Below are 12,991 nucleotides of genomic sequence, written 5' to 3'. Positions count from 1 at the left end.
CCTGACACGGAGATAATCCAGCTTCAGCCAATATACAGCAGGTACGATCCCGTCACAGAGCAGGAGGACAAACTGCACAGTAGCTCATACTGGATGATACAACAATCACATATACTGAGATTTACATATCGCATCACTGAGAAATGTTATTCCTGTAATAGAAATGCTTTAAAATCTGAAGCTGAACATTTAAACGGCTCATTTTCCAATTTAATTTCAGACCATGTAAAATGCTGCAGGCTCCCACAACTTTTCGGGAAAGAAAAAAGGCCAGAAGTAAATCAATTAAGCCGGAAATAGAAAGAGCATAATGACTCGCTACAGGTGATTCATTTCATTACACGGCCATGTTGAGGATCTAATTAATATTCTAATGCATTAGACAGACGCGGCGTTGATCACAGCCTGTCGTCACAGGTAAGGCAAGCGTGCATAGTGATTACAATGTGAAAAGCGTATAGATTATGATTAGGCCGGCGTGCGTGTGACATTTTCTAATCGCAGCGCTTGGGCCCCGCGCGCCGACTCATCATCGGCCGTTCACAGGCGGCGCCGCGGCGTTCCAGGACTATTCAGACGCCAATCAAACGCGCCTCGCCGCCACAGCCGGAGAGGACGACGCGAGCGAGGGAGCGAGATGTCACCGCGCGTCAAAGGCTAATCAGCGCGTATGCGCCTCGCAATCACTTCCCATTCACGTGAACTTTTCCGTCGGCGGGTTAGCACATTTTAAGTAATGCTTCATTGTTGCCTGTCAGAGGGCCCGACACCTGACACGTAATGACTGGAGGCAAATCAGCCGACATACCTTACAAGAGAGCTCTCCTGGATACGTGGAAGTCAAACCTACAGCGGCATTATTTGATTATGTGAGCTGAAAAGATCTGAGGGCTGAACTCCTCCAAATCACACCATTTCACCTCCACTTACCATGAGTGAAACAGTTAAAGGTCACATTCACGGCAATGACTTCTGCTCTCCCAACTTCAAGAGTATTGTTTAGTATTGTACTGGGGACATTCCCCATTAAACATACACTAAAACACCTGATTTGTTTAGAACAGATCAAGAATCTGAATTTTCTCGCTAAATGTACATTAATGATTTAACATATCTCTCCATATTATAATATTTCTCCATTTCCCCTCCATATGTCATAATCTTTCTCTCATCCTTAGGTGTTGAGATGAGACCTTCTGAAGGAGTCCTATAGGAGCACTGGATGTCACCTGAGACTACGACCTCTGCAGTGACTCCTCTCAACTGAAAAGCACCTCTTCATACTGTAACGTCATCTGGAGGAAATGTTCATATAAAAGCAGAGAGATATTTGAATACAGGCATAATAGGGCAGGCAGGTTTTAAGACAGTTGCATACATTTCCTCAAATTAGAAACCAGAGACCTGAAGTTGAGGAACAGGTCAGATTCCCCGTTTGGCACATTAAACTTTTTTTAATAGCTCTATCCTTCAAATAAATTTAGAGACTATATAACTGTATAGCTAAAAAAATTGTATTACTTCTTTCTTTATGAGCTCCTAGATAATACTCTGTGATGCTACCAAAAGATTTGCTCAGGGACAAGGACATGTATCGTCTGCTTGAGCCCTGCCTTCTTTGGCTTGTTACCAGCCATCGTTGTGTCTTTGGGCCTCTGGGACCAACAAATGGCCATGAAACTACGAGGACGCCTTTAACTTGAAATACTTGAAATATTAAACATTTCCATGTAGTGCGTCCAACGTTGCAGCCCTCGCTCTGACATGTGGGCAGGATGACGGGAGACGGCCGCGTAATCAAGCACTTGACATTTCGCAGGGCGATCAGCTGGGAGATGCACCCTTAGCATTTACATTCCAGCAACCGGAGACGGCGGCAGGGGTTCACTGACGCCTCGTAGACACCGTGATTAAAAGGGGCTAATTAAAAGAGAGTAAAACCATTCCAGGTTTTTTGATATTTTATTAAATTTCCCATGAAATGAGATTTCTCGTTCGGCTGCAAGACTGAGCTTTTTCTTTTTTTTTTCCCTTTTAATGCTTTTCCCCCTAGTTGAAAACAAGGTCTGCGTGGATTACTGTGTACATGTGGTCGCGCACATGGAATGAGGAGTGACAGTCCACTTATGAGGAGACGTTATGCTCCCTGGGTTTAATTCCCATTCCCAGATCAGCGTGACAAGAGAGGACACTCGCACATGTTAAATATTCATATATTTCCGCGTGAGTCAGAGGGGCCCTCGTCGCGTGGCATCTACTGTACATGTTGGCGGTGCTGCAGCGTATAGAGCACTGTATACAGTCACTTTAGGAAGGAGAGGAGGGTGCAGCAGCTGAAAGGTGGTGCATGGCTTGCATGCTAATGGCGCGCCGGCACCGGACACCCTGACTGACGGCTCCTGTGCTCCGCGGAGACACGCGGGAGTAATGGCTGCTGCTAATGCAGGCTCTCGTAGGACTGCGAATGGGAGAGAACGACAGCTGCGGAAGCGGTAAACGGATAAATGTGCCGAGGTAAATCAGTGCGTCACGGCCGCTGGATGGAGGAGATGGGGACAAAAAAAGAAAAGAGCTACGACTACGCAGCAGCTCAGTCTGTGTGCGACGGAACAACTACAAAAATGAAGAAAGACACGAGTTGATGCAGATTAATTAGTAACCTGCAAAAAAAAAAAAAAAAAAAAAAAAACAGGAACCAACTGAAAAGCGGTTCTGTCGCTCACTTCTCTTCCCCATAAACAAAGTAGCAGGTTATGCGACAGGTCAACAACACCAACCGTCGCCTGAGAGCTGCAGGCCACACACTGTGACGCACACAAAGGAGGCGAGCCGCACCGTGACCTGTCGTGGACTTTTTATACGGTGGCCTTTTGTGCGTCTAAGTGTGTTCTGCTCTCATGTGGTCACACCTAAGCCTTCTCCACATTCATGAGATTGATATTAATATTTATGAGGAGGCTGGTGGCCGGTGTCTCGGGATGGGGGGCTAATGAGTGTGTGTGTGTGTGTGTGTGTGTGTGTGTGTGTGTGTGTGTGTGTGTGTGTGTGTGTGTGTCTCACAGATGCAGGAGGCAGAACTGTAATCAAATCACAGCAGCCCACTCATCTCCAGCCTCATCAACCACCAGTGGAGCTGCCTCTGTACACGTTAACACCGACATGCTACCCTACACTCCAGCCAGTTCAGTGCAAGCAGCAGGGATATTAGGTGTGTGTGTGTGTGCGTGTGTGTGCGTGTGAGATGAATAATAGTCAAGGGCTGGCCCAGATAAAGAGGTCTGGACTCACAGCTAAGCTAACCACCAGGAGTACAAATAGCTAGCCATTATCTCTCATTAGCATCCTCAGCTAACACAGAGCCCCTGCTGTGAGGCTGAGGGCCCGCACAATGGGACCACTCCTGTATGATTGATGAGGAATCAGCGTCGACCACAATAACGGGAGCAAAAAGGAACGCGGCAAAGATAGAATCTGTCGGCCGAGGCGAGGTAATAAAAACGTAGACAAACAAAAGGAAGTCAGACTAATCAAGAATGCCAGGCACAGCTCATTAATCTGCGAGCGCCCGCGCCGCTTGGAAGCCTGGAGATAAGTGGGATGACTGGCACCTTATGAAGATCCCACACGCCCGTCCCATTCCGCCTGCTATCGTTTCATCAGCCGCAAAAACAAATGGATGAAATGAGGAGCGGGATGAAAGCGGGGAGCGCGTTTGGAGGATTCAGGTAAGAGCGGAGGAACGGTCGGAGAACAAAAAAGGTAAATAGGACGGTTCCCGCACGGCGCGGGTTCTCGCGGAGCGTTTGCTCAGCAGAGCCCGTAATCACCGACGTCAGGTTTAGTCGCTGGTGAGCCGACGGGATCAAATGCGGCAGCGGGATCTGATCTGTGACACAGAAACCAGGTTGAGGCCGGAAAATGAGTCATTAAATCCTACTGTACGTCTCGCGCTCCAAAGCGCAAATAGCATCCAGATCTTATGATTACAATCCCATCAACCCGGAAAACGAAGCCTCTGTTTACCGTGATTGGAAAAACATTTTTTTTCCTTTTCTCGGTTGAAGATTCCCACTGAGTTTACACATCTATTATTTAGTTCTGTCCCCTTTTTCAGCGCACACACGCACACACACGCGCACACACGCGCACACACGCGCACACACGCGCACACACACAGTATTGTTCCTGCAGCTTTAAACGCCAACTGTTATTGTGTGGTACCGACTTGGCTGAATATTCCATTTCCATTTCATTTGGCTTTTCTTGCTGACTAAGTGTTGGTAATTCATCATTTGCCTGGGCTCCAGGCTTATGAATATGGATTTCAGGCGGTTTATTAGCACATCTTAGGAATGCATTAGGGGAAATTACGAAGGGGAATGAAACTTGCTCTTTAAAGAAATTGGGACACTGTTCTTGTGCGTGTGTGTGTGTGTGTGTGTGTGTGTGTGTGTGTGTGTGTGTGTGTGTGTGTGTGTGTGTGTGTGTGCGCTTATGAAAGGCGGAAAACTTCAACTCCCCATCCATCTCCTGTGAAGTTACATCACTGCTGTTTCTGAGAGCTTGCCTCTGCACATGGCATTAAATCTGAAATGGTGGCCTTTCATCTCTCTCAGTACAAATGAACATGACAGCTAAATCACACAGCACCTTCTCCACACCTACTCCTTCTGCTTTCTGAAGGGGAAGCGGGCTTCAGCAGAGGAGAGAGGGGAAGAAAATACATTTAATTCCTCATCAAGCATGTATGGAGCGCATTACGACAAAATCAAATCCAATCAGACTTTGTTTTCTTTGGTCTGAACCGCAGCAGAAAAAAACTCATTTGATCACATTTTGCATTCGGATGGTTTGCTCCTAACAGCAAGTGACAAGCCAACCAGGGTTTGGATTCACAAACAACTTGTTTATTGGACACCCTGTCATCCTGCCAGACTGGAGAATTTAGTAGGAAGTCAAAACAAATCACATCCTGACTCTAACCACGGTGAAAAAACACAAATGACAGGTTCTCACTGTAATTCACTGTACAGTACCTCACAAGGTAACAACTATCAGCACCACTGCTCTGTCCAAAGCAAAGTCACCGCACTGACTGAATTTCAGACCTGATGTTCAAAGCGGCTCATCCTCACCTTGTCTCTGTCTTCAACCAGTTCGCTCACCAGGTCGTCCATGTCCAGGATCCCTCCTTCGCCATACTCCAAGTGGTGGGTCCTCACTTCGCTCCCCCCATGCTGGACAGAGACACCAAAGCAAAAAGACGTTAGCATCAAGGCTCCACAGTAACAGGGTTACGGGTGTGATAACTACATACATCACACCTGCACTTTTAGCCATCAGGTTAAATGCTTTACAGCCATTCCAGCGCCAGTAGTGCAAGGGAACAATACAAGAGGGTAATAGTGTGAAGGAGTGTCAGACAGTGTGGTCAGTGAGTTTAGACGCACTTAAAGTAACCAGGTTACGCGGAGCAGCCGGGTGCCTTAGGTAACCAGGAAACAAGTTACTGGAAATCTGTGAAGGCATGAAGCAGAAGAGTAACGTCCCGTCACCTAAACCTCAGGGTTGTTTTGGAGGCGTGGTTCACAACATTTTCACTTGCAGATGTGTGTGTGTGTGTGTGTGTGTGTGTGTAGAGAGACAAGCAGAGACACGGCGTTCTACAGCTCTGAATGAAATGAGGAATGTTACTGTAATATGAGGACAGCTCTACATTCAACCTAGATTTTCTTTAACTCCAATAAAATCTTGCTGTATATTTACATATTATATGTCACAACACAGGCTGCCATAGTCTCGCCATGATAAATCAGAAGTGTACGCTTACACAACGAAGGGCTGCATCACATAGATACACACCACGTTAGTAGAGAAGAATGTAATTGTGAGCTGAGAGGAGGGGGGGGGGGGGGCAGTTGGGATAGGAACTTTTCCAGTTTGGCTGCTCTACAGGGAGTGGTGGTGGGCACATTCCAGGCCGGGTTCACTGCCACAATGAAGACAGAGGTCAAAGTGAACACACCCACAGAGGAAATACACTAAGCTCAATGATTCATCCACCGGCGACGGGAGCGAGGGCTGGACTGTGCTGCGAACCCGAAGCTACGTACAGTACATGTACTGTAGGTGGTGTTTACACAATACACTCGACAAAGAAGCGCGCTGACAATAGCATCTTCCCCTTTTCATGACCCGGCTTTCACAGAAACCCAGAAAAAGGCATGTTGACAATTTTAGGCCAAATGAAGACTGCATACATTTCAAATATTTTTCCATTAAAATGAAAAAGCTTTATTGTTTCTATTAGGAGAACATGGCCCATTCGAACTGCATATATCAATAAGCAATCTGCCCCAAGCAACAAAAGACTGCATTACAGGCTACAAGCTAATGAGTTTGGCGGAGACCCTGCAAACAGCTTGTGCCGTATCACAGCCCTGTTGTAGACGGGCTCGTTCCTGCTCTGGTGCATCTCAATTTGAAATACAAAAGATAAATAAATGTTTGTGATGTTTGGTAGCCTGTCACTGAACAACACTAGGGAAGACTAAGTCATGCTGGGACAACAACAACTCAAAGCTGGACATTAGGTCGATTAATCGTGGGCCTTTACTTGCTCGTGGGACTGGCTCACTGTGTTTAGGAACATTATGTGCATAATGACCACAGACCTGTGAAGCACAGGTATTAAAAGCTGTTCCCAGTAGCTCAAATTCTGCCTGCACTGATATCAGACACCAGCATGTGACGTTGTGGGCGAACCTGTCAAATCTCAATTAACAGAGAAGCAGAGTAAGATAATCTCAAAGCACCAGTGTAATAAACACAATTCTGACTTCCTGAACTCTTCTCATATAGAGCATAGTCATATTTAGACAACTAGGCTATGTCCGCATGCTCCACATACCAACCAGCCAACTCAGCAGATCATATATGAAAATGTGACTCTGATGATGAACACTGCAGTTGCCAAACTGCCCCCTGTGGTATTGTTTTTTTAAGTTTCTCACCTTTTGTGTTGCCCAACAATAAATCAATACCTGGTCAACACATGTAATAGCTGCAGTGAATTCTTTAAATTCTGAAAGTTTGACTGCATAAGTGCTGATTAGTTAAAAACAAAACAACAACAATATAGTAAATTTGATGAAAGAGTCTAACCTAAATTGATTTAATTGAGGAAGAGCCAACTGTTTTCACTCAAGTTTTGTTTTATGGCGACATTGAAATGAAGTTAATAGTTCAGCGCTGATCCATAACTTTAACAAGTTCAGGAAAAAAAAACAAATATAACAACAGAGGCGGGTGATACACTATTGCGAAAGATGTCATAACTGACGCTTCTGTTGTGTCTGGACACACAATTGCGTCATTTATGTTAAATTAGTACATGCAATATTTTAATGCGCAGTATTTAAAATCACAAGGGTAAAAAGTTGTAACTGTGCAAACGCAACAGCGCCTTGGCGGTCTCACAAAACTGATCAATGTTAGCATAAATACAAAAATTAAAAAGAAATTGTTTAATAGTAATTGTTCACTTCACATGTGGTACAGACAGATCCGAAAGCGTCCAAGCATCGAGCCTCGCCAGAAAATCTGGTCCAACCAGAGAGACTGCCGGCATTCTTCTCCATCTCACTCACAATGTTTGTGTGCAAAAGGTTTGTGTGTGTGTGTGTGTGTGTGTGTGTGTGTGTGTGTGTGTGTGTGTGTGTGTGTGTGTGTGTGTGTGTGTGGTTGTGTGCGCGCGTTACCACAGCGTAGGAAACCGAAAAGCTCTTCGGCAACAGCATCGCATCACCGGCATTAAGATATTAAGAGGCTCTCTTTAATAAAATAAGAAGCATTAGAGCGATTTTCAGGGCTCAAGGATAAGTTCCCATCAGTGGATTAAAGCACAACAATGCCCAAGTGTTAATTAGCATCACCTCTGCAGGCCACGCTTAAGCACACCTAGCAAACTTTGGCTTTCTTCCTGAGCCCTAGAAAAGTCCCTCTGTAGCTTGTGATGAAAAGGGGATGAATGTATGACACTTCAGAGGGAGAGTAATCTCCACAGAAGGAAGAGGGGGAATAAAAAAATCCTCTAAAGTCGCTCATTTTCCGTCTCTGGTAATTGCCCTTTGTATCCTAAACTCTTACCTCAGAACAAAAAAACAAAAGGAGTTGTGAAGTCAGTCAGTCAACAGCGGAGGAGAATTACCGTGACAGTCTGAAGAGTGAGTTCCCTGCAAATTACACCATTAAGCCCCCCACACCATTTAAAACGCTATCTCTCCCAGTCCCCCCCCCCCCGTCTCCGGTGAGCAAACACGACACCACTCGAGAACAGTGAAGCGCCGGGGCGATTAGTGAAGCTAAATTCACTGCAGCGGTGGCGGTGCCGCTGCTATTTCACACTTTGATCCCCGGGAGAATGTGTAATTACACAGCTGCAGGAGGACGGTGTGGATTTAGCTGTGCCAAAAAAAAAAAAAAAAAAAAAAGTATTTAATGAGGGCGTCGATGAGGAGCTGACTTTGAGCCGGTGAGGAGAGCTCCTTCTGATGGCAGCTGGAAACAGCTGTCTGGAGTAGGTTCTACTGCGATCAGGGTCCAAACTTACTCCTGGACTCAGCAGAAATGTGCGAATGACAGATAACATTCATGCCCTAATGTACATTTTAAATTTGGGGGAAAGGAATGAACAAATATTGGCAAACAAGCCGAGATAAAACGTTCAAATGATAAGACTTTGTCCTTTTTTCCATTCAACGCCTTGTACATTTACTGTACTTTCTTATATCGTTTACAACTATTATTTAGTGAAAACAGGATTGTGTGTAAAATAAATTACATTTTATCAGTTTATATTCATTCTACAACACACAGCATCCATTGAACTTTCAATTTGGTTATTAAGGAAATGAAGAAACCACAATTCAAACAAAGCTTCCACTGATTCTTCAATGGGCAGAGATAAGTACCTGATTTGTATATATTTGTAAGAAGTATTTATATTCAATAAACATAATAATCCTAATTTATCCTGTGTATATTTTTGAATAGTGCAGTGCAAATTTAAAGTATTAAAGTTGACTTACAGGTGCCAGTAGACAAGTTAAACCAATGCAACACACTTAAACCACACGCAACAGTGTTTTGACTACCATACTATATGTGTAACCAAGAACTGATACAGCATCGCATCCGCTTTTCAATGTCACGACAACTGGGGTTAAACATGTAGCGGGTCATCAGTGCTAACCTTAAACCATTGGATTTCCTACAGAAGTCAATTTACTTAAGAAAATAAACATATACAGCAACTTACTAAACGTAAACGTTCTATTCTACAGGAACTGAACTGATTGCTTATTTAAACAAAGCTGCCCTTTGTGTGTGTAGTTAGAAATCCAAATCCAACATCCAGTGCAGCAAAAGCACTTCAACAAAACAAGAGGAACTTTCAAAAAAACGCCTTAAGCATCACTGAACTCCCGATGCATCAAGCACCTTGCAGCCCACACTGGACAACTGCATGGACAGAGGGCAACGGGCGCTAAGAAGTGTCAGCAGAGTGGGCATAGGGGCTGTAATCTGAACCCATGAGACGGGAGAAAGTTGCATGTGCACAAAAAGACCATTTTCCCTGGGAACACACAAAACTTGTGGTCTCCATGCTGCTACAGCACTGTTGTTTGGAAGCTGTTTGAGCCTGAAATGTTGATTGGCAGAGACACATTTTTATTATTATATTTTTCTACAAAGTAACCATTTCATACAGATGGCAGAAGGAATAAATTGTGTGACATCTCCAACACCTTAGGTGAAACACAACACCCACAATGCTTTGCTTTCCTCAAACCATACCATAATAGCAGTAAGTATAGGAGAGCGCAGAATTACCACCACGATCACACGTACACTCGTGTTTTACAAATCGCACTGCATAATTAGAAGGCGCGCTATCCGTGCAGCGAGTCCAGGGCTTTGTTTTCTCAGCAGCCGGGGTAAAAGCAGCAGAGCACGTACGCAGTCACAGCTGAGATCACATTAAAATAAATGGCTAATTAAGAAGGTTTATATGCCGCCGCGCCAGTGCTCAGCGACACTGCGAGGGGTCCTGTTTAGCATGCATGTGGCCATAAACTCAGGATTTTGACCCCGTCCCCCGTGCAGCGAGGCCTGAGAGCAGAGAGATGTGTGGCAAAAACAGGGTTTTTGTGCAGTGTCCCTGAGAAGATCGGCCTCTCTTAGGAGAAGGCGACCGACCGCTGAGTCAGCGTCTAGGAACAGCACCTAATTAACATGCTCTTTGAACAGCAATCAAAGCCTGGGTGCATCATAATCACACACACACACGCGCTTAACCTCCTTCAGCTTGTGCACTGCAGTGTGCTTGAGTGGGAATAAAAAGGGAGCGCTGGGCTGGGTGAGCATGGCCGAGGACGTCAGTGAAGCGGGGATGAGCCAGCTCAAGGGACACCAAGCAAGATGAGCTTCCCCGTGTGGGCCTGCGTGGTCATTTAGGTGTTTGCACGAGTCCCTTCGCTAAATGTGGAAGCAATTCATCGAGCCACCCAGCCACCCAATCTGTGCCTCCATCCCTGCTCCAGTGGCCTCTCATGTGGGCAGGCTGAGGGGGTTAGCAGCCAAGCGATAAGACAGTGGCCTGTCACCGGTCCTAATCCCCAATCACTCACCGGACAAAGCCTGCTGTCTGCCACGCACACCCCCGACTGCAGCCGCATTGAGGATATCAAACGGTAAACTTCCACCTGCCCGCGGAGATACCAGGGCTTAAACAGGGCGCCATTGTACAGGTAGACAGCCAAAAGCTCCGCCAGCGCCGCGGTGGAAGAACACACATCAGCGCGCTATCCTGCGAGGACAGCATGCACATACGAGGCTGCTGATTAATACAAAGGTCAGCTCGGCAGAATGATTAATGTCCGGGCGACTGCAGCATCAGAAGGCGGAAAGCAGGTGCCTGAACGTGGAGGCTGCCAGTAAGACATTCAGAACAACACACGGCGATGCAGGAAAACGGTGGAGGAGTCACACTTAAGGCCTCGCAATCAGTGCGAGACGTTCAATGCACACAGTATTTTGTCATGATGTGTCATGAAGCGTTGCTGCGTTTCCCAGAACAGCCATTGTGCCTCCTGATGTTTCTATGCATAAAAGGACCACACCTCCTCAGTCTGAGTCATAATATGTTTATCGCTTAGGTGAAGTGTTGTGGTTTATTGAGGCTATCTCTACTGAAACTACCACAGTATCTACCACTTAAAGGAACAACAATTCTACTCTGAAACATTTCAAAAGGTTTAGATATTTACAGGGTCGACTCGTTTCCGTATGAAGAGCATATCTCCTCTATATGAATAATATTAAAGATCCCCCTGTCTTATATACATATATATGACACATCTCAGCTTTATAATGAAACCTCCCCCAGATGACATCATCAGTTATCAAACTAAATTCAGACAAACGAACCTAGTACTTGAATTATAATAAACTAAGTCTTGTCAACTAGTTCCATAAAATTAAACACTATGTATTAGCATTTAATTATTTGTCATAACCTGTGGATACGACAACATTAATTTTAAGTCATATTTTTGTTTGAATATGAAAAGCAAGCTGACAAATCTGTACACTTTCACCTTTTATAGTAAATGAATGTACAGTTGTAAAGTTAGCAACAACAAAAACAAACGTCAAATACAGGTAAATCTAAGCAATGAGACTGTACGTGTATAAAAAGTGATATAATATTGTCACACAGCAGTAATAAATCCTGGTAATTCAAAAGACAGCAGGTTTCATTGCTGGGTTCAAGCTAGCAGCCAGATGTAACCTTATCAACATCACGACTAGCGATTAGCTTGTTTGATGACGTCACGTGACCCACACCTCCGCCGTGTTTTATAACGTGGGAGAAATAGCTGGAATGAAACACCATAAACTCGGTACGCTTGGAAAAGCAACTAAATAAAGATCGATATTATTCAGCTAAATGTCCAAAGAGTGAAATCTCACCTGCTCCACAATCCTGTGGTACCTTCGCGTGGCTTGCTCGACTAAGTCCCGCACGGTCCATCCAGGTTTACAGGGAACCACCACGGAGGTGTCCCCGAAAGTTACCGTGACTTTCATCCCAACTTTTAATTCGGCTGCTTTTGACGTTGAAAAGTGATTCAAAACATAAAAGAAAGAGGAAAAGTTTCAATATACTCCCGAGTAGCAGCCTGTCTGAAGAAACTGACACCTGTGTGTCGAAACCGGCGCAACAGGTGTCTCAGGTCGGAATGCAGTCACGGAAAAGGTATTTACCCTCCTCTACCGCCGCAACATCTGCGTGGAGGCTCTGACATAGCACTCCCACGCGAACCGTCACATAATCCGGCGCAACACGGCGGCTGGCAGCGCGGAGCGTGGGTCGGCGTCACGCTGAGCCGTCCGCGGATACACCCAAACAAGCGGCCGGGCGGACGGACAGACAGACGGGAACCCGGAAGAAATCACGGTGGCGGCGGCGGCTCTCCAGGAAATCACCTTCCCACCGACGCCGCCGCTCCGACATTATGTAAGGGCGGAGTCCACCGGCCAACAAACAAACAAACAAACAAACAAACAAACAATGTCGCGATAAAACGTGAGTAGCGCGAACGCTGCGCGGCCGCTAAATGGCCTGTCAACCATATGCCTGTACGTAACTTGCGTAAGCGGCCACTGAGTCGCAGGTGAGCTGGCGTACTTTACGTGAGGTCGCACGAAGCCGCACGGCTGCAGCAGCTCCACACTCGAAAGTGTGAATATTTTTGCCTATTTGACAGCACAAAAAGAAAAGTCACAGGCTTCATGAATACAGTATTGTAATATATTCTAATGCTACAACAGAAAAGTGAATAAAATGTACTAATTAATCCCCGTGGAGGAATATACCAAAACTCCATTACTCCACGTTTGAATTACAGTCAGACCCCTTTTCTAA

General features: G+C 45.5%; 1 protein-coding gene across 3 annotated transcripts in view; it reads right to left on the bottom strand.

Annotated features, from left to right (window-relative positions):
- The window catches only part of pard3ba (par-3 family cell polarity regulator beta a), a 106,798-nt gene extending 94,172 nt beyond the window's left edge, over positions 1-12,626 (bottom strand). Inside the window, exons 1-3 of one of the 3 annotated variants that reach the window (XM_029129543.3) lie at positions 12,331-12,626; positions 12,037-12,173; positions 5,136-5,237 (exon numbers count right to left, since the gene is read on the bottom strand). In XM_029129543.3, the coding sequence (XP_028985376.1) occupies positions 5,136-5,237; positions 12,037-12,153 (219 nt within the window). In that variant the 5' untranslated portion in view covers positions 12,154-12,173; positions 12,331-12,626. Of the gene's footprint in view, positions 1-5,135; positions 5,238-12,036 lie in introns of all 3 variants that reach the window. The other 2 variants (XM_029129549.3, XM_029129557.3) reach the window with 2 other exon arrangements.
- Between the last annotated feature and the right edge of the window lie 365 nt (positions 12,627-12,991).

The sequence above is a fragment of the Betta splendens genome, chromosome 2 (assembly GCF_900634795.4).
Source record: "Betta splendens chromosome 2, fBetSpl5.4, whole genome shotgun sequence".
NCBI lineage: Eukaryota > Metazoa > Chordata > Actinopteri > Anabantiformes > Osphronemidae > Betta > Betta splendens.
Note: the sequence above shows the minus strand (reverse complement) of the source record. Positions and strands in the feature narration are given on the sequence as shown.